This window comes from Triplophysa dalaica, chromosome 10 (assembly GCF_015846415.1).
Source record: "Triplophysa dalaica isolate WHDGS20190420 chromosome 10, ASM1584641v1, whole genome shotgun sequence".
Classification (NCBI taxonomy): Eukaryota; Metazoa; Chordata; class Actinopteri; order Cypriniformes; family Nemacheilidae; genus Triplophysa; species Triplophysa dalaica.
The window spans coordinates 3,166,863-3,192,814 of record NC_079551.1 but is presented as its reverse complement, the minus strand read 5'-3'; the positions used below and the strand labels follow the sequence as shown (position 1 = coordinate 3,192,814).

The 25,952-nt window shown below is 37.0% G+C and overlaps 1 protein-coding gene across 4 annotated transcripts in view; it reads left to right on the top strand.

Annotated features, from left to right (window-relative positions):
* asic1b (acid-sensing (proton-gated) ion channel 1b) overlaps positions 1-25,382 on the top strand; it is a 120,771-nt gene extending 95,389 nt beyond the window's left edge. For 2 of the 4 annotated variants that reach the window (XM_056758195.1, XM_056758192.1), the window contains 9 exons: positions 9,158-9,308; positions 11,890-12,017; positions 13,429-13,579; positions 16,528-16,584; positions 16,930-17,083; positions 19,137-19,228; positions 19,313-19,392; positions 21,716-21,814; positions 22,705-25,382. In XM_056758195.1, the coding sequence (XP_056614173.1) occupies positions 9,158-9,308; positions 11,890-12,017; positions 13,429-13,579; positions 16,528-16,584; positions 16,930-17,083; positions 19,137-19,228; positions 19,313-19,392; positions 21,716-21,814; positions 22,705-22,800 (1,008 nt within the window). In that variant the 3' untranslated portion in view covers positions 22,801-25,382. Of the gene's footprint in view, positions 1-820; positions 1,533-9,157; positions 9,309-11,889; positions 12,018-13,428; positions 13,580-16,527; positions 16,585-16,929; positions 17,084-19,136; positions 19,229-19,312; positions 19,393-21,715; positions 21,815-22,704 lie in introns of those variants that run through there. The other 2 variants (XM_056758194.1, XM_056758193.1) reach the window with 2 other exon arrangements.
* The last annotated feature ends 570 nt before the right edge of the window (positions 25,383-25,952 follow it).

Below are 25,952 nucleotides of genomic sequence, written 5' to 3'. Positions count from 1 at the left end.
CCAGACTTAAAAAAGCACATTATTAAAGGTAAATAGGGTGTGACGGGCGGGCCTCATGACCGCTTTACCTGACTAATAAGCTTCAGAATATGTCCACTTATATGAGGCAGAGAGAGAGAGAGAGAGAGAGAGAGAGAGGATGTGTAATTACCGGACTAAATGAAGCACTTAAAATCACTGTGAAGTGTTTGTACTTCGTTTCAGTGTAAAGGTCAGAATGAACGTGTGCTGACGTCACGTGCGCTGATGACACTCGTCTACAGGCATAATAGACGCGCGCTATTCACTGAGAGCTCATAAACAAACTCCGTTTTCACTTGTGTGGTCAGATTGTACACCTATCTTTTTAAAATGATCGACTACTAACGAATAATGCCGAATAAGATGTTTAATATAAAGTCTAACGTTGATACATGACGCGGTGCTTATTCTTAATCATAAATTGTCACATTTTGAAACCGTAGGAAAGTCACTAAAACAAAACACATAAGGGAGTTTCAGTATGAAGTAGTGATAAAAAGGAGTTATTATTGAGTTTTACATTGAAAGATGAGTGAAAGACAGCAGAGGGATGAGCTCGCGCACAGAGGAGGAGAGCGCGCACGGGTACCAGAAGGTTGCGCGCACTCGCCGGAGAATCTCTTCCACAGCACGTGAGAAGACGGAACTTTCTGAAGCGCGCAACAGATTGACCTGAATGATACGGGAGGGCAAAACGGAGTGAAATGACGCGTCCCGCAAAACCTTGCGTTTTGGGACATTGCCTGAGAGGACAAACACGAGACAGCTATATTTCCGTCGTTTTCACGACAGCTTCACATTTCAGTCAATTTCGATGAACCCGCGCGTAAAACGCCCACAGGAGCACACTTGCGCGATGCGTATTCACCCACGCGCGCGTTAACGGGCGTCCTCGGGAGCTAACGCGGTGTCCGACGCTCTCCAAAATGTGCGCGCCGAAAGCGACCCCGTGCGCGGAGGGTTCTTTAAAAGAAGCGGGAAAGCTCTTTTTGAAGCACACGACGTTCCACGGACTCAGGCACGTCTTCCTCGTCGGCTCGTACCCGCGCAGGGTCGCGTGGCTGCTTGCGTTTCTAACGGCGTTGGCGCTCCTCTTCACCTGGTCCTCGAACCGGGTCCGGTACCTGCTCTCGTCGCCGGTGTACACGAAAGCGCATATGGTTTACGCCAAGCGCCTCGTGTTCCCCGCCGTCACCATCTGCAACCAGAACCTCGTCCTGCCGCGACGCATGCAGAAGCCGGACATCTTCAGCGCTGGCACGTGGCTCGGGATCCTCGGGAAGAACCGGCAGGTGGTCGCCGGTGTCCGGGAGGCGCTCGCGGGGAGCGGGAACGCGTCGCTCTGGTCGCCGTTATCGCGCGTACTGGACTTTAACCACTTTCTGCCCCCTCCGCGTGAGTCTCAGCCATCTATGAGGCAGTTACTGGACCGTCTGGGGCATCAGCTGGAGGAGATGCTGATTTACTGCCGCTTTCAAGGCCAGATGTGCGGACCGCGCAACTTCAGCACCGTAAGTGTGTGGACAGCGACGCGTCGAGTAGGGTTCGAGTTCTTTACGATAATGAACCTGGTGGTATTGAAGTAAAAGTGTAGTAAACAAATACAAAAGCATGATTCATTTGGGTAAGAAATCATTTTATTAATTGAAGATTTAGTGTAGGCCTATTGTGTCAGCACCCCAAAGGTCATGGGTTTGAGTCTTGATGAAGTATGTATTTGAATTATGAATAGGAATTTCAAATTTTATGAGTTCCCCATGAAAGAAAAATCAGTTGGTTCTATATTATGTCTCAGTTTTTTCTCCTAGACATGAACACTAAAATACTAAATATTAAAAATGAAAGTATTCAAGGTACACTCTTAAAAATAATGGTCTCTGGCTATGACAGAAGAAACATTTTGGTTCAACAAAGAACCATTCAGCCAAGGGTTCTTTAAAGAACCATCTTTTTCTTTTACCTCAAAGAACCTTTTGTGAAAATGTTAAGGGTTCTTTAAGGGTTCTCTATGGCATGTAATAACCTTTAAAGCACTTTTTAAGAGTGTATGTTCTAGTACAAGGGTCTTCAACTACTCTTTGAGCACCACATTCCACAAGTATAAATAGGATGCGGGCCAGTTTTTACAATATGCTCATTTCTTCTGTTATGTTGCATTTCTGATATTTTTTGCATTTTATTCTGTTTTTGTTGCCGTTACTTATAGGTCATACTGTTTTTTAAAACATGCATGAGAATATTGCATCCAGTATTTGTGGCTTTTCAGTCTATTTAATTAAAAGGGGATATTGTCTTTTTAATTGTATTTTTTATTCCTTAATTCGTTAGTTTACCCAAAAATGAAATTGCTGTTAATTTACCTCCAGTCCCCCAGTACTTCCAAGATGTCGGTGGCATTGCTTTTGCAAGAAGATATTTATGAAGAAATTTGGTTAAATTAATAAAAGTCAAATTAATAAAAGTCAAAGACGCTAAAACATTCAGCATAAAAGTAATCCCTGCCCCTTGTGACTTTAAACTGGCATCTTATAAAACGAATCAATTGGTCTCTGCTAGAAACTGAACGCTTTTATAATAGATATGGCCACATGGGGGGCCCAGCTGACTTCCAAGGGGGGCCTCAAGATGACTAATCATTTAAAATTAGGCCAAATCAGCATTGAAACACATTTTACCAAAATACAAGAAATTTCTTACTATTTTTCCATTTTTATATGGATTTTTAATCTTAAATTCTCATTTTAATTTTAAATGTGTGCAATGGGGCCTTGGAGTATTGTCGAGAACAGTTGGGGTTCCTCAGAGTCAAACATATTGAGAACAGCGTTCTGTTGGTTGTTTGTAAGGTCATTTTATTTGTGTAATTACGTTTGTCATGCGGTAAACAAATACGGTGTCTTACAGGGCACTCAATGATGTGACTCCAGGGATATCAATCATGATATATTGTGTCTCGAGGCCCTCTGCGAGCCCATCTGCAGTCTCCTTGCGTGTACAGCCATTTGGCTCGGTGCTTAATGCACGCGGTGCGTTGCTTTCTGTGTTAAAATTATGATCTGTCGTTTTAAGAGGGCAGTGCCTATGAATATATCTGTTTTTTATTCTGTGATTTCATTGCCGGCAGCACTGATGTGTTTGTCGCTCATATGTTGAAATGTGGTTTTCTTTCCCTGTTCTGTTTGTATGTGATGGAAACAGCGCGCACGTGTGTTTTTACTCTCAGCACTGAGGCGTCAGTGGAGCTTGAAGAAGTCTGTATTTATCAGCCTCCCGGCTCTCCGACTCTCTGCTTTTCTTCAGTCTCTAGCAGGAGATTCATTTTCATGAGCTGTGCTTCAGCGAGCGCTGTGGTCGGTATGGGACGCGTGTGGAGTTAACTGCAGTCAGAGATATCGGCTTCTTGAGTCGTGGGCATGTGTATCATTTCACATGTGGCTCGTTGTGATTGTTGATGGAGTTGGTGAGATGTTATGGGAGAAGAAGGGTGGTGTGGCAGCATCACACATGTGGTTTAAGCAGAGTTACTTCGGGGATTTTATTCTTGGGTGGGTTTAGGATTTGAAGCAAGAGATCACTGTGATGCATCATTGTGAACATTATTACTAAATTGTATATACATGTATCTCCTCTCCCATTTAGTTCCTTCGACTTGATATTTATCTGAAATCAACCAATTACAAAATTAAATTCTCACTGCTGTTTTTGTATTTAGCTTGCATACAAATATTTAAATATTTTCTTTATTTTATTCATTCAAAGGGTGTATTTTCTGTGGGTGCTGGGAAACAGAAATATTTGTGTATGTGTGCACTTGTTTGTTTGTGTGTACTTGTTTAAAGATATTTTGTATGTGTGTGTATTTTGTATATGTCTACTTGTTTGTGTTTTTTTGTGTGTGTGTGTGTTAGTGTTTAGGTGTGTACTTGTTTAAATGTGTGTGTGTGTGTGTGTGTGTGCATTTGTGTATATCAGTGTACGTTCCCAAATCTCACTGCAGTACTGGATCATATTGATAATCGATGAGGATCTTACTGGTCCTGATGCTGAGACCCACCAGAGAGAGAGATTGACAAGACTCTGTCCACCAGAGACCCCTGACAGAGAAATCTTGACCCTCTTTAGCACAACCGTAGCTCTTAAATTGACCGTGTTATCTCATCACAGAGTCTGCTGTCGATGTGGCCGACGGGCAGCCAATGGAGGAAGAGTTATTGATTTTTGAGGAACATCATGTGGCCTGTCTTTGTGCCGGTATCGATCACTGTCACACCGGGACCGCCAAACCCCCAAACAAAAAACACAAATTCGCTTCAGTAAGAAATAACATCTGACTTCATTAGCTGACTTTATACAGATGATTTGCATATTTTAAAAGAAAAACATAATCAAGTGTGTAAGGCTGTGTTCACATTTGAGTTCTCTCTTGACAAGAAAAAGATGACTATGGCATTGTGGTTACAAAGAGCATCCCTTAATGTTCAAAGATAACTTTCTATTTGAATTATAAACAGAGAGCGCCTTTGCAATAACCAAATACATATTTAAAAACTACAATACTAATTTCTCGCTAGAAATGCAATCAAAAGTTATTGAAAGTGAAAATTAAATTTACATTTATAAAAAACGTTCCTCCGTCGTACGCTTCGTATTTTTTTTCAAGCTTGAGCCTTCTCGACCAATCACGTTCCTTGCATTTTGTAATGAAAATGACAGCTCTCTGTCATTGGTTAGCTGAGAAAGGTGCTTGACTTGTTTTGTTTTTTTTGAGAATTTTTCAACTTTTTTTCAACCTCAAAAGATGCTCTGAGCTGCAGAAAAAGCTGGTGCTGGCGTTTTAAAACAGCGCTCTGGAGTTTTTTGAAAACACAGTTTATTCCATGTAAGACAGACACTAGCAATGTCAGAAAAGAAGTCAAGTGTGAACATGGCCTAATTGTGTAAACATGTAGAGCATGGAGGTGTAAAATGAATGTAGATTGTAGAGGTAAAATAATCTGGATTTCATTAAATTTGATGAGAAATGTTTGAGTTCATATTGAGATCTTCACTTTTGATTGCAGACCTTGCAAATCTGAGCTCAGTTTGACACATTGTTGAGATCTCTTCTCAAACTCTACTGACAGACTCTTTTTCTCAAGAGAGACATACATTTAATTTTGTTTTCCAAACCGAAGAGTGAGTTATGAAGCTCTGTGACAGTTTTAACATACAGCTTCGTCCGCGCGGAGTTTGTGTTAGTACCCGGACGGCCCTCAGCCGGTCGTCGTTCAGATCTCAGTGAATAATTCATATCAGAAGGGCCGTCTGTCATCGTCTTGATCTTGATGGGTACTGATGGGTATATCAGTCACGCTCGGGGGACACCGGAGATATGCAAACTCCCACATTAAAGCGAAAGTTAAAAGTGACGTGTCGTCTTTACTTCTGTCTCTGATGCAAATGTAAACAGTGAATTGCTTTTGCGGAGATGCAGACTTGGTTCTGGTGTTTCAGGTCACAAAAACAGCGAGATAGAATCAAACCATGCAATCTCCAAAATCTTTTTTCTTTACTTTCATTCCGGCACACAGGACACTTTTCTGCCGCAAAAATCAAAAAAATTTATATCACAGATGTGCATATTCCAGTATTATATAGCAATATTTTGCAAGAACTGAATTATTATAAAAATTCAAAAAGTTACGTATAGATCACTTTGGAAGATGTAAACAAAGCCGATCCCAAGCCGGTCTAAAATAACTTCCTGTTTCAGTTTTTTAACACTACACAATGGTTGAACAAAACGTAACTGACAGAATGTTTTTAACCGAATCAAATAGTTTAATGCATATCTTAAAGTTTCAATTTTATGGTATATGTCAGATTTAAAAAAATACAACTGAAACCGGAAGTGCTTCTGGACCAGTGTTCAGATCCTGCAAAGTGGTCTATAGACTATAAAGTTTAGGTTGATGCAGATTGCAGAGAGACTTTTGTGGAAGATGATCAATAACCAGAAATAATGTCAAATATGTATGTTGGTTAAATCATTTTTTATTTTTTTAATATATATTTTGCAAACGTGAACCATTATTTTATAAATCAAATTATTTAGCAAATTATTGTAAATCACATTTTTCGTTAATTCCGTGCAGCCCCAAGCTTAAATCATTTTTTCTATATATTCTTTAACAATTTAAATAGATTTTAAGAAAATAAATATCATATCGAATATAGTTTTATTTAGCATGCTATCGCATTTTTCGTTTATATCACACAGCCCTAAAACCGACTCAATATTGGTAAATGTAACATGAAGGAAGATTTATTTTTACTAGGGGTGTCACCGTCTTTAGCGATAACCGTGACATCAAATACTACAATTATCGAGACCGTGTTAATTTTACATATATGTAAATAATTCAACACTTGTTTAAACTTTTGCCATAAGAGCTACATTGGTTACAACTCTCTCTCTTTCTGCCTCACTACAGCAGTATACAGTGCAATTCATTTTTTTTTTAAAGATATTGCAATAATACCGGTATGGTGTATTGTTTCGCTTATGATAACCATTTACACATGATATCATGACTTCCCTTTTTTGGACTGGTTAAATTCGAGACGGACGTTAAAATACTAAAAGCACAACTCTATCACATTGCAGACTGTAAATCACAGCTGTATTTTGATCTTTCCGTCTACAAGAGCATTCGTTCAGTTTTTAAGCGTATGTGATCATGATTTGCATTGAGAATGAGTCGACACGCTTCTCTGTGATCAGATGCGAAAACCGATGAAGACCCGCTGGGACTGTAAAGAGCTTTTAGACTGGGCTCCCTCACAAACTTTTCAAGTGGCTTCATTTGTCATTAAGTACCATTACAAAAAGGCAGAAATGAATAATGAATTATTGATCGAGTTTGTCCTGCTGGAGATGTTTCTCTAGCTCATCACGACTTGAGATGTCTTCCAATACATTCCTTAGACAAAAATCAAGCATTGAAATCTATTTTACAATTGACACAAATATCATTCAGACACAGAGGAGATGTTCATGCTCAGAAGTTACTGTTTGCTCTCCATTTATACTTATAAATGTCAAGAAGAAATATTTGAGATGTCATCTTGGTTTTTTTTCTCATGAGGACGTAAACAATGATTCAATTCCATACTTGAATATAACAGAATATATTCAGACGCATGCGGCGTGTCCCCGACAGTTTGTGATTGGTTTTTGTGAATGTTTTCTGAAGGTTTGTTCTTTCTCCGTGATTCACACAGTAGTTTAATGTCTTCGTTCATTGTGAGATGAAGTCTCTACAGCGCTTCTGCTTCTGTCGACTCTCCTGCCACACAAGGTCAACCGAACCCGAACCAAACGCTTTCCCATTCACCACCGTTACCACAGCAACTCGCTCACGTCTTGGCAACAACCTTGATTCTGTTTGCTGGATGTTTTACATGTTGTTATCTCATCAGGAGCAGATCTCTGGAGGATTTCAGGTTGCGTATGGCTGAATATATTATGGCTCAATATGTTCAGCCTTCTGACCGGATTCAACATATAGCTCAAGATTTAATAGAAATATTTTAAACTAGGTTTTTAATCACAGAAATCATTTTAAACCAAACCTGTATTAAACAGTAAGATAAATCTACATTTAATAGATGCAAGAAATAAGGATGTTGCATTAAAATGATGTTGTTGGTTTGTCTTCTGTTTTTAAGTTTTTATATTCAATATTTTTGTTTTAATTCTATAATTAATTTGTTTTAAATATAATTGTTTTAATTATTTAATTTCTTAAAGTAATTATTTCATATATGTTTTATAAGTAATCCTGTTAATAACTTTTTTTAATAAATAATTAATGTTATCAATATATAAAAAATATGTATAATATGTTTATATAGAAAAAATATATATAAATGAGAATTATTATTTTATTTCATGTAAGTATGTTTTCTTGGTTTCTACAAGTAATTGTTTAAATTAAAACAAAGTTATTCTTTGATATAAGCAGGTTTTTATAAATTATTTTATATGAAATCTCAACAAATATTTTCTGTAATTGTTATTAGCATATTTATTAGCAAGTTTGTTTCGATAAATAATATTTTATAAATACTATTATTTATATATAAATAGTTAATAGGAATGATAATTATAATATATAAATAATACAAATAATGTATTTTAATTTAATATTGTTTTATTGATGATTCTTTAATTCTTCTTAAATTTTCTATAAGAAATTATTTTATATACTTATGTTTTATAAGCAGGTTTTATTAATACTGTAATTAAATTTTTATACAATTTTTTTTACATTTTATAAATAATTATGAGAATTATTTATTTCTATTTCTTATTATATGTTTTATATATGTTATTTAATTTATTTGTTACAAGTAATATTGTATTTATACTATATGTATAGTTTTTTGTTATATTTTTCCAATACTGTTTTTGTTGTTTTTATGTAACACGCTGCTCTTACTGGTCACGCTATTTGTTGACATATTTCACATGCACAGAAGTGTTTGTTGACATTAAGTCATGTACAGATATATGAATCGTGTTCATATAAGCTCTGCATGTTAATGTATTCCACTCGTCTGTGTGTTTTTACAGCACACGAGCCTAAAACCATCACAGATATCTCAGAGAGAAATGAGTTTTTCGAGAAATCTGTGAGACGTGTCTGTTTTCTGTAAGCTTTGATTCTCTGGAGATCTGCCGTTTTCTTATCGCCTTACAAGCTCAGTGAAGAGTTGTCCCGTTTCATTTCCTCCGGTCTGAAGTTTCTCATTTGTCCGTGATGGTAATCGTGTTCCGGAGCGGCGGTACGCATCTCTCTCCTGCTGTCTGTGATCTGATTACACCTCCATTAGATCAGATTCAATTAAGAGAAATGAGATGAGTCGTTCACACGTGCGCTTATTCATCAAACCCTGGAAAAAACAAGATTTCATTCAGAATAATCTTTGTGTCATGATTTATGCCAGAGGTCTGCGTACCTTATAAATAACATAAATAACTCAGATTAGATTTTTCAGATGTGATGAAAATCGTGACTTGGGACTGAGATGCAAAACTGTATTTAATATTTTCGTGACAAGACATGAATCGTATCTGTTCTTGTTTCGACAGATCTTCACCCGCTATGGAAAATGCTACACATTTAACTCCGGTCAAGACGGCCGGGATCTGTTGATCACTATGAAGGGCGGGATGGGGAACGGCCTGGAGTTGATGCTGGACATCCAACAGGACGAGTACCTGCCCGTGTGGGGCGAGACCGGTGAGTCTCACTAACCTCTCCATTGTTTCTCTATTGACTCATCTTCGATGAAGTCTGAGTATATGAGACCTCAGTATATTCTCCGATATTTCTGATCAGCTTCTTCACACCAAGAGTTGTTAAAAACCTCTAAGATTTGAAGGTTAAATTGCGAAAAACAATCGCCGATGGTTCTCCTCATGCATACTGCGAGCTCAAATTCCTCCTGCGCGATTAAACCGAGCGTTTGAACGACCAGCTGAGATCTTCACACATAACATCTGTGGTTTTACTTTCCTGCCGAGACCATTCTCAAGAGAAATGTGATGAAATGATTCCCGTCCACCCATCCGTCTGCGCACATTTACATAAAACCCTGAGGATGTAAGCTGCTTATGAGTACAGTTTAATGTCAATTTCTGGTTGTTAAATTGGCTTTTAGTCTGAATAATATTAAACAGGGTAAACTGAAGTCACTGAGAGTGAGATATTAACATTTATAATGATGTACAGCTCACCGCCGTGACGGATTACATGCAAATCCAGATAATCACAACATGATGCTCTTACAAGCGTCAACACACATAACACGCTCAATTGTTGTTTTTATTTACCTTTATAAGTTTACTTTTCATTAATGATTAAAATATAGATGTGACATATAATCTGTGAATGTTTTATTCACTTTAATCTTTACAGAAATATAAACAAATTATTTATATGACACTATGAAATCCATTTTTTACCCCAAATTCTTTTTTTTCACAGTCAATCTTTTTCTGGGTTCTATTTTCTCATTTTTCTAGTTTTTTTTTTCTTTAGTTTTTTTCAATTGTTTATTTTTCTTTCTTTTTTTTTTCCAGTATGTTTTGTTCACTTTAAGCTTTACAGAGATATAAACAAAAATTACATTACCCTATATCCATTCGATTTTTTCACAATTAAGTTTTTTTTTCATCTTTCTAAAATGTATATTTATGATTTTTATAGATTTTTTTTCGTTAGTTTTCATGGATCCATTTTTTTCTCAATAATTTTTTATAGATTTTTTCTCTGATTCAAATTGCATTTTTATTATAATTTATTTACATTTTTCTTTTTTCAGTTTTAGTTTGTAGTGATTCCAATTTGCCTTTTGTAATTTTTATGAATTTTGTTTTAGTTGTTTAATTTGAATAAAAAGGATCTTATTAATTTCCAAGCGACTCTGTTATTTTGTTTGTTTAATGAGACCACTGCAAAAAAATGCATTCGAAAATAACTTTTTGAAAAGTTTGCTATGCAACAGTTGCCAAATTCCTTTACATTCCTCCCTCTTCCATAAATGCAGTTAAGGGCCAAGAAATGAGAATATCCCATCCAAGATATTAACACTCCAGATTAAAAAAAACACACAAACATACGCAAGAGCGCCGTAAGCAACATCAGCAGTCAAGGCCGGCTGTTTTGAAGGTCGAGATGCTGCGAGGAGAAACACGCTGACCTTTCCTGTAAAGTTCAATTAGTTGTGAGATGCAGACAGATAGACGAGCGCATTACAGCTGCAGACCGCATCACGTGACATGTCACAGGTCTGTAATTGAACGAGAGACCCCGGCGCACCCGTCTCATTTCAACAGCCGCTGTGTTTTCCTGAAGAGATGTGCAGGTGATGTGTTTAGCCTCAGATAAGAAGTGTCTGCTTCACTGGGGCGTGTGCTTGGAATAGTGATCAAATAAATTCGAGACACAGCCATATAAAAACGATTAACATTTTTATTTTTATAAATAAAACGCATCTTATATTTGACCAGTGATAAGTCTCCATTTCTATGTGTGCACCTGTCGGATGCACATGAAGACACCTCGAGAATTTATTCCTGTCATTCTTACAATTGAAATCAGGTCACAGCGCAGTTTGTCATGAAGTGCATTAAATCCTCAGACTGTTGGCGAGATGATGATGATGAATGATGCTGTCAAACTGTGACCTCAATCTTTCTCTGAACCGGTGATGATCTGCTCATAAACTCGTATAGCAGATTTATTTATGAGCTCGTTGTGTCCCGTCCGTCTTCAACCACAGATAAAACTTACACCTGAATCGTTCTTCAGTGGAACACAAAAGGCGATATTTTGAGAAATGTCTCGCTGGTTTTGTGTTCATACAATGGGGTTTTGGGGTTTCATTTGGGCTCCGTTGAGAGTCGAGCGTGCAGTGGAAGAGTGTCGCGTCTGGCAGCGTGTCAGGACAGTAATGTGTTGTGATTTAAGGTGTTAAAATGATGCCGGGCTGATGTCAAATACAGACTGAAATCTGTGTTAATGCACTCGAGCGTGTTTGCTCAGTCGTCCAGAAAGAGAGAGAGCTTCAGGATAACAGCCGCTTCTCTCTGTCAAATATGACACATTTATTCAACAGAGTTTCAGACTCGGAAAGTTAACTTTTAGGTGGAAAGATCTCATGCACTCTTAAAAAAGGTTCTTCTATTTCATCGCTGTGAAAAACCTTTTAAGCACCTTTACTTTTTAAGAGTTTGATGACCTGAGCTGTATTCAGAGAACAGAATACCATTAAAACCATAGCGACCTGTAATGAGCATCCGTGTTTTTGTCTCTGCAGACGAAACGTCATTCGAGGCCGGGATTAAAGTTCAGCTCCACACGCAGGACGAGCCGCCCTTCATCGATCAGCTGGGATTCGGTGTGGCTCCCGGATTCCAGACGTTCGTGTCCTGTCAGGAACAGAGGGTACACACCCATCCACCCAACCAACCACACACTGCATGCAAAACTATAAAGAAATGATCATAATGTGATGTGATGTGCACAAAATGATTATTACTTAAAATACTATACACACAAAACATAAACGACTCAGCAAATGAAATCAGATCGTATATCACCCAAAATCAAAAAGATAATTTTGACATTGTCATGAGTCTAATGTGGAAAATTCTCACTAGTGTCATGTAGAATAAATAATAAATTGTTTAAATTGTAAAGTATGAATTACATACAATCTATGTACATTGTAAAAACGTAATTTTACAGACAGTTCCTGTTATTTTTTACAGATTTTCCATGTACAATGTAAAAACTTTAATTTTATATAATGTATACGTTTTTTTACAGATTTTTCATTTATTTTTTAAATACTGTAAAAAAAACTTAAAAACTACAGAAAAACTGCAGATTTACAAGAAAACAGGGCAATTTAATTGTACGTAATTAACTGTTTTTTACAGATTTTTTATGTATTTTTGAAATACGGTAAAAATTACAGAAAAACTTCAGATATACAAGAAAACAGGGAAAACCTAATTTTACGGGAAAAAATTAAAGTGGATGTAAAAAAATATATGGTTATGTTTTGGCATACAGACTTTTCACAGACTGTGCTCATTTCTATAAGTCAAAATGTGAACCAAAACAAAAACATTCCATTGCAACAATGAGAATAATGAGACTGATGCAAAATTAGAAGCAATACATCTTAATAGTACTTTATTTAAACTATATTTCATATTTTTGTTCAAAAATTGGCTAAAATATGATCTAAATGTGTTTTTGTGAGACTCAACTGGGAAAACAAATACTCGCGGTTGGTTTTGTACAAAGTCAAGTGAGCTGTCTACAAGAGACGTATTTTCAGGTCGCCTATGTTGGCAGTTCTTTGGATACTAAAGGAACCCGCGTGACATTCTTATACAGAACATAAAAGTTGAAAAGATTTATTTAACATTTATTTTGAGTTTGATGAGAGAATGATGCTCTGGTTATATTTCACACTCAAAGTGGATCTGATATCATGACAGAGTCATTTTTTGGGGTGTATTGATTCTGATGCGGCTATATTTCTTTAAGGGTTATTAAAGTTTATCAGTGGCATTGTGGGATACATTGAAAGTCACAGTTGACATTTATGTGATGTGTTATAGTGTTATGTGATGTTTGTGCGATGCTGATAGTGATGTGTCTTCAGCTCAAGGGAGACTACATCTAAAGACGAGAGATTTCTTTGATTCTCCAAATTCATACACAGACTGTGTGTGTGTGGGCGATACGCACACACACACACACACACACGCACGCATGAATTGATGCATGAGAGAATGTGAAATATATCACTGTTTATTCACTGTGTGTGTTTGTGTTGTAGTTGACGTTTCTTCCTCCGCCGTGGGGCGACTGTAAATCATCAGCTATGGATTCAGATTTCTACAGCTCGTACAGCATTACGGCCTGCCGCATTGACTGCGAGACGCGTTATCTGGTGGAGAACTGCAACTGCCGCATGGTGCACATGCCCGGTACACACACACACGCACACTTCACAGTTATAATCTCTAATGTGAGCTGCTTCTGGGCTCTTGTGTTTCTCTCATGAGATGCATTCATGCTTGAGGTTTCTACTTCTGTGGTGTGTTGTCGATTATTTAACATGGCTTTTTAAGATGGCTTTTTGACATAAGAATTAAACATATTTCTTATATTAAATATGTTTACACGGACGATTCACCGGGAGCGGGTAAAAATCACGTGTAATATGTGATGATACAAGTAGGTTGTGATGTTAAAGATGCAATTAATTAAAATCACATTTTTAACCCGTGCTTTTGTTATGTAAGAGGGAATAGTATTCATGCGAACATCCTGTATGTGTCAGAACTAAAAACGCCCTTGTTACTGAGATTACATCTGTTATTGACACCAGGCCTTGTGAGCGCCAGGTTCTGGAATGCACATATCTATGACAACATTGATATGTTGAACACAGAAAAATATCAATGACTACTTCTCTTGCCCCGAACCAGATAGAGCGAGCAATAAACAAAAATGCCGTTAAAGTTTGCTAAATATTAAACCTTCCTTCAGATTCCGACATAAGTAATGCGGCGTTAAAGTTTATTTTAAAAGATGTTCCAGCTCATGTGGGAAAAACAAGGAGCGTTTCTTAGTTTAATTTCTCCAAAGATTCCTTCGTGAACAAGGCACAGGTCGACACTGAATTTATGGAGAGTTTAAAAGTAAAAAGCAGTGCCGATAGGAATGGTGCAGCAATCTTATGTGAGTAAAAAAAGTTGTACTATGCGTCACTATTGCTTAGTTAGAGATCGCTTGATGTGTCCTGAAAACTATTCTCACGAGATGAGTATTACCTGGGGACCTCTAGTCATTTGTGTTAATTGCAGAGGTTGTCTGTGATCTTAAGCCCGTGCGAATCGCCATCTATGTGATTTGGTGAGCTCATATATCATTTTTCAAGGTTTTATCCACAGTTTGTGAATAATGGAGACTGTTTTGAAGTGTTTTGGTATTATTTTGGGTGCTTGGTGATATCCATAAGTTACCTGGAGTTTCCCGTTTGTTTGTTTATCATGGAAACTCTCGTAACATATGAGACGGTGATCATTCTGGTTCGCGATCACTGGTCTCAAATGCTGAAAGGTACGGTCATATATCATTAAACGCAATACAACTATAGGCTATACAAACTATACGCAAAGCCTTCATCAGATCTGGGAAATAAGTCAGTCGATTTGAGTAAAATCTTCCCGTGCGAATGCGTCAGATGAAATTCTGATGTGGGGATTTATGAATCACAGGAGGTCTCCAGATAATACTGATGCCGTGTGAAAACTGTGAATGGTGCTAATGTGTAACCTAACGTTACGTCTCTAACCAAATTCACAGAAGGCTTCAACTACGCAAACTGTTATCCAATCAAAGCAGTGGGTGTTTACTTCCAAGTTTCTTTAATGCGGCACGCCCATTAAAACCGAGCGTTTGCAGGGCTGGCCTCAAAACCTGTGTAGAAAGCCTATTACTAATTGATTTTGATGTTTTTGGATGTAAAAACTACCTGAACATCATAAGTAGACCACATATAACAGTAGAAAACGTTTAACAATACCACTTCATCGCACCTTTAAATGAATCGCGATACATTTTGCTTAAAAGATAAAAAATCTTTAAGCCCCCCTGGGGGTCCTCAGACCCCCGTTGGAAAACCCCTGGTTTACAAGACTAGTCCCATCTGAAAAGGGGTTAAGTCTTAAATTGTTTATATTTAAGAGCTTTTTCTATCATACATTTGTTTTAAATAAATGAAAAAAGAAATGTGCCGCACACAAAAATCGTGACATCAGTGTCTTGAGTCATATTTGCACCAGGAGCAACAGGAGTATAAGTAAGTAAATCAGTTTAATAATAGTCATTAAATTCAAAAACCTTTATTGGCATCACAAAAGTCAATTTTGCATTGGCATTAACACGACAGCATTAACACGACAGAGAAAATGAATTACAACCATTGAGAAAGTCTCTCTCGCTCTCTCTCATTCAATTTAATGTTAGTTTTTATTAGCATGGTTGTGTTTAGTTATAATATTGCCAATCACAATAACAACAAACTATAATGTGCTATTGGAGTAAAATAAAATATAAACAAAATAATCAAAATGTAATATAAATATAATACAATTTTTAAATATAAAAATTAAATTGTAACATTATGAAGAACAATAAGAGTAAGAAAATTCTTAATGTGTAGATGAATGCAGTCTCTCTCTCTCTCTCTCTCTCTGCAGTGCTGAATGAATGTAATGAATTTAAAGAGCTTGTTAGTTTTTATAAGGAGGTTGAGAGCAGATTAGAGCATCGTGATGGACAGACACACACTTTAATTACCGGACAGACGCTGTCCGTTCTCTCTCACCAAAACATAGAACATTGTGTTCCTCACTCGCTCGCTCACACCTTCTGTTTTACAAACCAGGTCTTCTCTTCATGCGTGAACCTGCAACATGTGAATAAAAGCGCAGCATTGAGATTTGTGGCCTTGTGGCATTATTCTAATGACAATGAAGCTCATTTCTCATTACCGTAATGAGTTTTGAGGACCCTTTTACGTTCGAGGATGTTTCGTTCACTTGAATCTCATTAGAGTAATGCAATAAAAAATCCTCTTGTCCAGACACAATGTCCTATTAATGAAATGTTCAGTCCAAATCATGTAACAATGCCTACAGTTAATGTAATGCATTACAGGAATGAGACTGACGGTTGATGGAAATGAACATAACGGTATTAAAAGTTCAAGCTAAACATCTGAACGGTCATGAGGATTGGGAATAAAATTGTGATTGTGATGAAAATAGTGTCAATTAAGAAAGCAAGCCAAATTTTTATTTTGAAGCGTTCTATACCGTTAGAAGTGAAGTCACAGAGATGTTTTTCTGTTCGTCTCTCTCTTCAGGAGACGCTCCGTACTGCACACCGGAGCAGTATAAAGAGTGCGCCGATCCGGCTCTAGGTGAGAGAAAACTCCCATCATTCCTCTCCATCTCATCCGCTCCTCATTCCACACGTCTGAACCTCAGGTCATGATGGGACAGCTTGATTTATGACCCCGCGAAACATTTCATCATCATCTGCTGCTCCACCTCACTGTTCATTTCACTTCCTCACACAGACGGTTTTCACCCGAAAGGGTTAATTCACCCAATGCCGTGTTTGCGTTATGAACGCTAAATGTTGCGAAATCTATATAAGCATGCACACCAATGAATTATGTGAAATTGAAATGCATTTTGATTGGCTGAACTGTGCTATTGTCTTCACTTCAGAACGTTATTAAAGTGTTTTTGGTGGTCTGTAGATTTTCTGGTGGAGAGAGACAACACGTACTGCGTGTGCGAAACGCCCTGTAACAGCACTCGATACAGCAAAGAGCTTTCTTTCGTCAAGATCCCCAGCAAAGCCTCCGCTAAATATCTGGCAAAGAAGTACAACAAAACCGAGCAGTACATCGCGTGAGTATCTGACTCAATGTTTGCCTGTTTTCTTTTGTCGCTAAATGTGAACGTGGAACACAAAGCCTGACATAAGGGTCAAGTTTTGTAAATTGAGATTTGTACATTACCGACTATTTTTGTTCGTGATTTTGGGTTAGGAGTCAGACTTAAAAGAACGTTTTTTTATATTTGCGGTGGAATTGACCAAATATCTTAATTGAACATGATCTTTACTTAATATCCTTTTGATTTTTGGCATAAAGGGAAAATTGATCATTTTGACCCATACAGTGTATTTTTGGCTATTATTACTACTTCTGACTGGTTTTGTGGCCGGGATCACAAACGTAAATGTTGGATATAGTGTCATGAGCAAGTGCAACAAGCAAGTTGATTGGATACTTGGTTTTGGCTTCTCGGCCCACGTTGAATTCACATTGGACTCCATACACCCCCTTAAGGGTTTTGGGCTTGTTTAAAGATTGTGTGAAACACTGTCACAACTTGATTTAGTTTAGTATTGCTCTACTGTGTGAGAGAAACAAGATATTTAATGAGAAAAGTGGGAATCTACTGGGGCTTAAAGGAAATTAGGTTGGAGATTTGGACAGTCCCAACCGTTGGGTTAAAATGAGCCTAGGGTGAGTGGTTACAACCCATTGTTGTCTCAAATATGGACATTTTTTAGATGCGATTAAACCAACAGTTGGGTTTGTCCATATTTAATCTAGCCAATAGTTCGAATAATTTTACAGTTTTGGGGCGTTATGACGTCAGCCAAAAAGAAAAGTTCTTTCAGAGGTGATGTTTTTCCATTGTTAAATGTTAATATTGATGTAACATTGGGTTTTAGCTGTGTTGTTGTTATCAATAAGAACTTGTCACGTGACATTTGGTGAGGACTGAATGATTTGGATGTTCTGATGTTCTTTAACATTTACATTTAGTCATTTGGCAGACGCTTTTATCCAAAGCGATTTACAGTGCACTTATTACAGGGACTATCCACCTGGAGCAACATGGAGTAAAGTGTCTTGCTCAAGGACACACTGGTGGTGGCTGCTGGGATCAAATCAGCAACCTTTTGATTACCAGTTCAGTGGTTTAACCCACTAGAACACCATCTCCACTTTAACATCAACAGCGAGGTGGAGTTTGTGTTTGTGTGTTTGGTGATGCTTGTTTCACTTCAGTTGTTTAACAGCTCAACAGTAATGAAGCTGATCTTTCATCTGCCCTCAAACCTCAACCAACACCACAAGCTCGCAACACATCACTGAACTGACAAACACGGAGTATGTCAGAAAATATCTACAACAACAACAGCCTCATTGAGTTTCACACTTAAACAAGAAAGAGCAAAGAGTGTTTGTGTATAACTGCTGACTGTTTACAAGATCATTGAACATTTACATAGCAAAACAAAACCAAAAAAAAGCATTTCTGAGTAGTTTTCTCTAGCTTTCCTGTACAAATATCAAAACGTTTGTAAATCATGCAAAATGTTAATATTGAGTCTTGTTTTCTGAAAAACGTTAAGTGATGTTATTCTTACATAAAAAAAGAAAAAGAAAAACCATCCGTCATAAGAAGAATAGTCCTGTTTTCTCTTTGAATTTGTCCATTTTTCTTACCTCATTGACTGATTTTCTATTGTTTTATGCGAAAAGATTCTTAAATATGGAAGTGAATCACACCCGGCTTGTGTTTCTAGCCGTGTTTCTAAAGCAGATACGAGTTTCACAGGAGATAGATACTGTTTTCTCATTCACTTGACATCAGTCTTTCATCACTAGTCGTTTAGAGAAACATTATTCCTGTGTTTGCACGCACGTGAAATAACCGCTGATGTCATCTTCAGCTTCATCACACTCTTAATCATACATTCATCCAGGACAAAACCGCGACTTTCACACTCCATCTGTACACAATAAAGAGAGATAATTATTCCTTACTGAAACCATACCTGTATGATGAATGTCTTAGATTGTGATTTTAATACGTTAACTACATGATGCAGAACTTAAGAGATTCACACCAAACATTCACTCATCTTTCTTCTGTCCTTTAGAGACAACATCTTGGTTCTGGACATCTTCTTTGAGGCTCTGAACTACGAGACCATCGAGCAGAAGGCAGCGTACGAGTTGGCCGGTCTTCTGGGTGAGTGAACTGAACTGTTCAAATCCAGACCGATTTGCTGCTGAATCCTTTCGAGTCATTTGTTCTTCGTATGGTTTGTTTCAGGTGACATCGGTGGACAGATGGGATTGTTCATTGGTGCGAGTATCCTCACCGTACTGGAGCTCTTTGACTATCTGTATGAGGTAAGATCTTCAGATCTCAGATCAGTATTCTGGAATTCTCCCAGTGTAAATGTATTATCACCCTTCAAAGCTTCGCTCAGGGTTTGATTTCTTCTGATATATGAATACCCTAAAGTGAAAGAAATCAAATGACGTGTTGATTGAGAACATTGTGTTTCAGGACTGTGGGATAACAGCAGTTGTGTGTGACTCGATTGGGTTTGTTTAGATGAGAAGCTTCAGGCGTTAGAAAGTGATGATTTGTGTGCGCGGGCATCAGTCATTAACATCTTTATTTCTCATCCATACGCCTCATTCTCCTCCAGCCAATATGAATTATGAAGTTTTATTGCAGTAGCTTTCGGCTTTTTGACAATATTTGGTACTTTCGATATTTGCATATAAGTTCGTACAGGCGTTGTAGAATCTTGAAAAGTGTTTTTTGTGTGTGTTTAGTACCAAACAGAATCTGCTTTTGCAGATAATCTTCTTGAGAATAAAGTGAAATTACACATATTGTTTAGTACATTTTTATGTTTTCTTCTGTTTTAACTAGATGTGCACCGATATATCGGCCAACAATTGGTATCGGTTGATAAGTGATTTTACAATACAATGAATTTGTGCTGTGTACATAGAAAATGTTAAGAAACATCACCAGTTTGATGATCAATAATAATAGTATGGATGCACCGATACAAAATGTCTACACCGATAGGTGATTATAATCTGTCGTTATCGATTCTGAAGGTTGAATGAATGTTACTTAACTTTCTGATTTTTATTAATATAATGACTATTAACTTTGAACATTAAGCTGATGATGTTTCTTAACATTTTCTATATACAGAGCACAAATTCATTGTATTATCTTGTCCAATTTTGATTGACAGGATATATCGGCCATGATCAAAAACTGCTTTTATTGAGCGTTACCGATTATTGGGCCGATATATCGGTGCATCTCTGATAAATTTTCTTTATATGAACATTATGAAATTTAAGATATATAAATTGTCTCCAGAATCAGTATAAATATCAGCAGATATTACTCTGAATAATCGGTATCGGTGGATACATTTTCGATTCTGATGATTGAATGAATATTTCCTAACTTTCTAAATGTTATTAATATAATTATAATTAATATTGAACATCAAACTGGTGATTTTCTACAGTATATACAGAGCACAAATTCCTTGTATTTTCTTGTCCTCTTTTGATTGACAGGATATATCGGCCTTGATCAAAAACTGCTTTTATTGCCCAATGCCGATATATCGGAAGATCTTCAATCAATTTTCTTTATATGATTTAATAACATTAAGAAAGATAAGAAATATAATTCTATCTCCAGAATCAGTATTAGCATCAGCATATATCACTCTGAATAATCTGTATCGGTGGATACCTTTTTTTCCTCTACATCTCTAGTATTAAGTCGTTGGGTGTGATGAGAATATAGGGAGTCTGTGAAATATCAGCAGTCTGCAGAAGAAACTATCAGTGTGTTCATTTTATGAATGTGTGATGTATAACTGGAGCAGAACGCTGAGACAGCGAGAACTGTTTTGTCTTATCTGTTTTCTTCAGCTGCTAGTGGACTGTCTCTTTTATTCATAACCGCTCCTTTAATGAATGTTAAAAGAAGTCCTGAGTCCACACAAACACCTCTGCCCTGTTCACACATATACATAGATATACACATATATATATATATATATATATATATATATACACAGATACATAGATGCCTTATTAGTGTCTGTTTCATAACATGTGTGTATTATACAAGCAGAAGTGAAGTGACGTCTGTTTTATACGGTGCAGTGTGAACACGCTCTTATATTGATTCATCTCTCCAAACCAAACACTTCCAGGAAAACGTGGTTTACAGGTCTGAATGTCTTTTCCCAGAAATCCATGTTTATGGGAAAATATAAATAGCTGCATCGATTCAGTGTAATGTTGATAAATGGAAGTTGTGCGTTGGGTGAGATGAGGACACACAGATGGATCAAACTGTCAGATCCAGCAACAGAAGCGAAGCAGAAATACTGTCAGTTTCAGCTCGTGTGTTTGTTAGCCGGTTGACTTAAACATGACAGCTGTTAGACAATAACAAGCCATGTATCATCCTGAAGCACGAGTTGAGCGCCTCCCGTGGGACTAACTGGAGAAAATTCCCCGCTCTGTTATAATGTATTGTTTCTGTCTGTCTCTGCTTGTTTCACACAGTCAGGTTGAGAAATGTTCATTCACAGTGTGTGTTTTAACTTGAGTTGAAAAAACAACCATGTTTAGGGGTTTGTCTCAGATGTGGCTTTGTTTTGTCTCTTCTCAGGTGATCAAGTTTAAATTTTGTCGCTGCAAGAACAAAAAGCAGAGGGCCAATAACAACGAGAGAGGAGCTGTTCTCAGCCTGGACGATGTAAAGCATCACGTTAGTAACTATCACACCACTGTCTGTGTATATGCACTAAAACCTAATATTACTGTGTGTAAACACTACTCTTTAAAAGTCACTCCAGTGAAATGTTTCTCTTGAATAACAAACATTTTGATCTGATTGTGTTTACTTAAAATGAGTTTTGTAGACAAACATAAAATTGCGCGTATGTATTTGTTTTTTTATTCCAAAATAGATATACATCCATCTATCTGTCCTTATAAATGCCTCCAAATCTATACATCAGTATCTATCCTTAAACATCTATTTATCTATCTAAACATCTATTGATATACAACTATAATTCTGTATCATCAATCTCTATCTATTTGTATACGTCTATATCTATACATCTGTATCTATCTATATCCTATATATCTATATAAGTTTGTATTTATATATATATACACAGTTTACACACAATTTTATATTTGTCTGTCTATCTATCAATCTCAATCTATATGTCAATACCTATACATCTCTATCTATCTTTGTGTCTATTTCTATATCCATAATTCTATATCATTTATCTCTATCTATACATCTAAATCTTAACATATGTATTTATCTATATATCCGTATCCATCAATATCCATTCTTGTATATATGGCCGTATCCATAATTCTATATTGATATTTCTATTTCCGTCTAAAATCTCTATACATCTATATATATATACATACAGTTGATTTGTATACATCTATACATCTATATCTATACATCTGTATCTATCTATGTGTCTATATCTATACATCTACAGTATATCAATTCTGTATTTATACATGCAGTACATATATCCATCATTTATGTTCGTCTGTCTATCCATTGATCTCAATCTATACATCTATATCTATAGATCTAGATCTATTTATCCTTTTTTTCAGGCTCCCTGTGACAACCTTCGTACCCCATCGACTTACACAGGCAACATGCTACCTCATCATCCCGGTCAGGGTAACTTCGAAGACTTCACCTGTTGAGAAACACAAGAGCGTCCGTGTGATGGAGATCAGAACATCAGAGCATCACAGACCCATCACGACCATTACAAAACACGCGGAACCGAACAACACGGGAAGAAAAACACGTAACCAATTCTGCGTATATATTCACATGAAAATGTGCCAAACTTTTTCGCGGAACCTGCAAAGGAAATACTGCCTCAAAACTCCCGGAAGCCTCGTGACGGTGGATCTTCTGACGAGGACTTTCTTGTATCGTGACTCGGACATCGAATCAGCCTCTCACAGCTGGACCCTGATGCCTTTGTGTACATAGCGACTGTTCTAAACTGTTCTCAGATCAGCGGCTTACGTAGATCAGTAGATAAATATAGCGCTTAACTCACTGTATGTAGCCTCATGATAGTCTCACTCATTCAGTATCTCATGAGAATGTAAATCTTCTGAATGGAGAGTTCAGATTCAGCCGTTCTGATTTCATCCTGTAAATGCATGCTGATCGTCCTGTGCATGGTTTTATTTTGATCAACATTTCATCATCATTATTATTAATATCGCCAGTTTGCCACCATTATAAACAGGCTTAAGAAGACGCCATAATTGAGTTTGCGTGTGTGGATACAATTTCTCTAAATGACTGTAACATGATGAGACAACAACACCATATATGAAGAGTCTTTAGAAGAAAATACAGTTGAAACACAACGAGAATAAGCTCTTCAGTTTTCTCTCTTGGTTGTTTTATTTGGAGACAAACTTGGACTTGCATAATATCAACATATGAGCAGCATCTAAATTGTAAAAATGTATCTGATGTAGAAGGATGTGCGAATGTTTACAAATCTCATTTATGTTCTTAGAATGTTGAAATAGATTTTATTGACATTGAATGATACATCTGAGAGACAGATTTGTTAAGTGTGTACTGAGTGTGTTTCCAAACAAAGGTATACTAAACAGGTGTGTGTGCGCACCTTCATTTATGTGTAATTGTTTGAAAGTTTATTTGTTGTGTATGCGCGCACATTCATTTGTGTGTGTTTGGGTGAAGATGTTTGCACGTACATATGTGTGTGTGTGTGTGTGTGTGTGGGTGTGTTCAGTTGTGTATGATTGTGTGAAAGTTTATTTGTTGTGTGTGTGTGCACATTCATGTGTGTGTGTTTGGGTGAAGATGTTTGCACGTATGTGGGTGTACATTTGTGAATGATTGTGTGAAAGTTTATTTGTTGTGTGTGTGTGCACATTCATTTGTGTGTGTTTGGGTGAAGATGTTTGCACGTATGTGCGTGTTCATTTGTTTATGATTGTGTGAAAGTTTATTTGTTGTGTGTGTGCACATTCATTTGTGTGTGTGTGGGTGAAGATATTTGCACCTATGTGTGTGTTCATTTGTGTATGATTTTGTTAAAGTTTATTTGTTGTGTGTGTGTGCACATTCATTTGTGTGTGTTTGGGTGAAGATATTTGCATGTATGTGTGTGTTCAGTTGTGTATGATTGTGTGAAAGTTTATTTGTTTTGTGTGTGTGCACATTCATTTGTGTGTGTTTGGGTGAAGATGTTTGCACGTATGTGGGTGTACATTTGTGAATGATTGTGTGAAAGTTTATTTGTTTTGTGTGTGTGCACATTCATTTGTGTGTGTTTGGGTGAAGATGTTTGCACGTATGTGGGTGTACATTTGTGAATGATTGTGTGAAACTTTATTTGTTGTGTGTGTGTGCCACATTCATTTGTGTGTGTTTGGATGAAGATGTTTGCACGTATGTGGGTGTTCATTTGTGTATGATTGTGTGAAACTTTATTTGTTCTGTGTGTGTGCATTCATTTGTGTGTGTTTGGGTGAAGATATTTGCACGTATGTGTGTGTTCATTTGTGTATGATTGTGTGAAACTTTATTTGTTCTGTGTGTGTGCATTCATTTGTGTGTGTTTGGGTGAAGATGTTTGGACATATGTGTGTGTTCATTTGTGTATGATTGTGTGAAAGTTTATTTGTTTTGTGTGTGTGCACATTCATTTGTGTGTGTTTGGGTGAAGATGTTTGCATGTATGTGTATTTGTGTGTGTGTTCATTTGTGTGAAATTGTGTGAAAGTTTATATGTTGTGTGCATGCACATTAACACATTCTTTGTGTAAAGATGTTTGCACGTATGTGTGTTTTGGGGTCTGTGAAGGTGTGTATGTGCACATGTGTTTAGATTTATCTGTGCACACATACATGTGTTTGGATGAAGGTGTGTGTGTGCGTGTGTGTGTGTGTGCATGTGTGTGTGTGCGTGGGTGTGTGCGTGGGTGGTTCAGTCGTCTGGTTCGACTGCTGTTTTCTGTCATCATTTGAATTCTGCTCATGAACGTGAGCTGTTGATTGTTTATTTGACTTTTGTCTTGCAGCGACATATTTGTCAGCATCATATCAAAGCACAACGACCGCTGATATGTAAAGGAAATCGAATGATCAAATATTATTATCTGTGTTATTATCATTATATTCAGCTGATTCATAATACTACGTTTAGATCTTTTGTTGTTGTTTTTACGACAAACACACATATTGCCTGATCGTCCGTCAGCATCTGCAGATAATAGGCTGTTCTATTTATCTATGAAGATATAATAAATATCATTCAGAATTTTACAAGCGTCTCACTCATACTTCTTCAACTTTGATGTTGGCCGATTCATGTCCACAGAAAACTCTTTTAGATTAACAGCAGCAGCTGTGATTCATTTTCAACCTACGTAATTTAACATGAAGGATGATATATAAATACACATATAAAACATGAGCCGATCTTAATAACCCTGATGTACGGTACTTAACCTTGATCAAGTACATACTTGTAGTGTGTGTATGCATTAGTGTGCAGAGTGGTATACAGTAACAACTGAGATCTACAGTATATACTTGAAAATAAAGGTCCATAAAATGTTCCATAAAGAACCTTTAACGTCCACACAACCTTTCTAATGCAGAAGAGCTTTTTCTGATGGAAAATGGTTCTCTAGACTAGAATACGACAAATTATCACTTTTAATGTTTCGTGTGTAACAGCTGTCATATCACTATCACAATAATCACTATGTGTGTCGGATGATGATGTCATTAAACCCTCATGTTTTCCTCAAAATGAGTCACAGATGGTGTCACGAATTGACCTTCCATT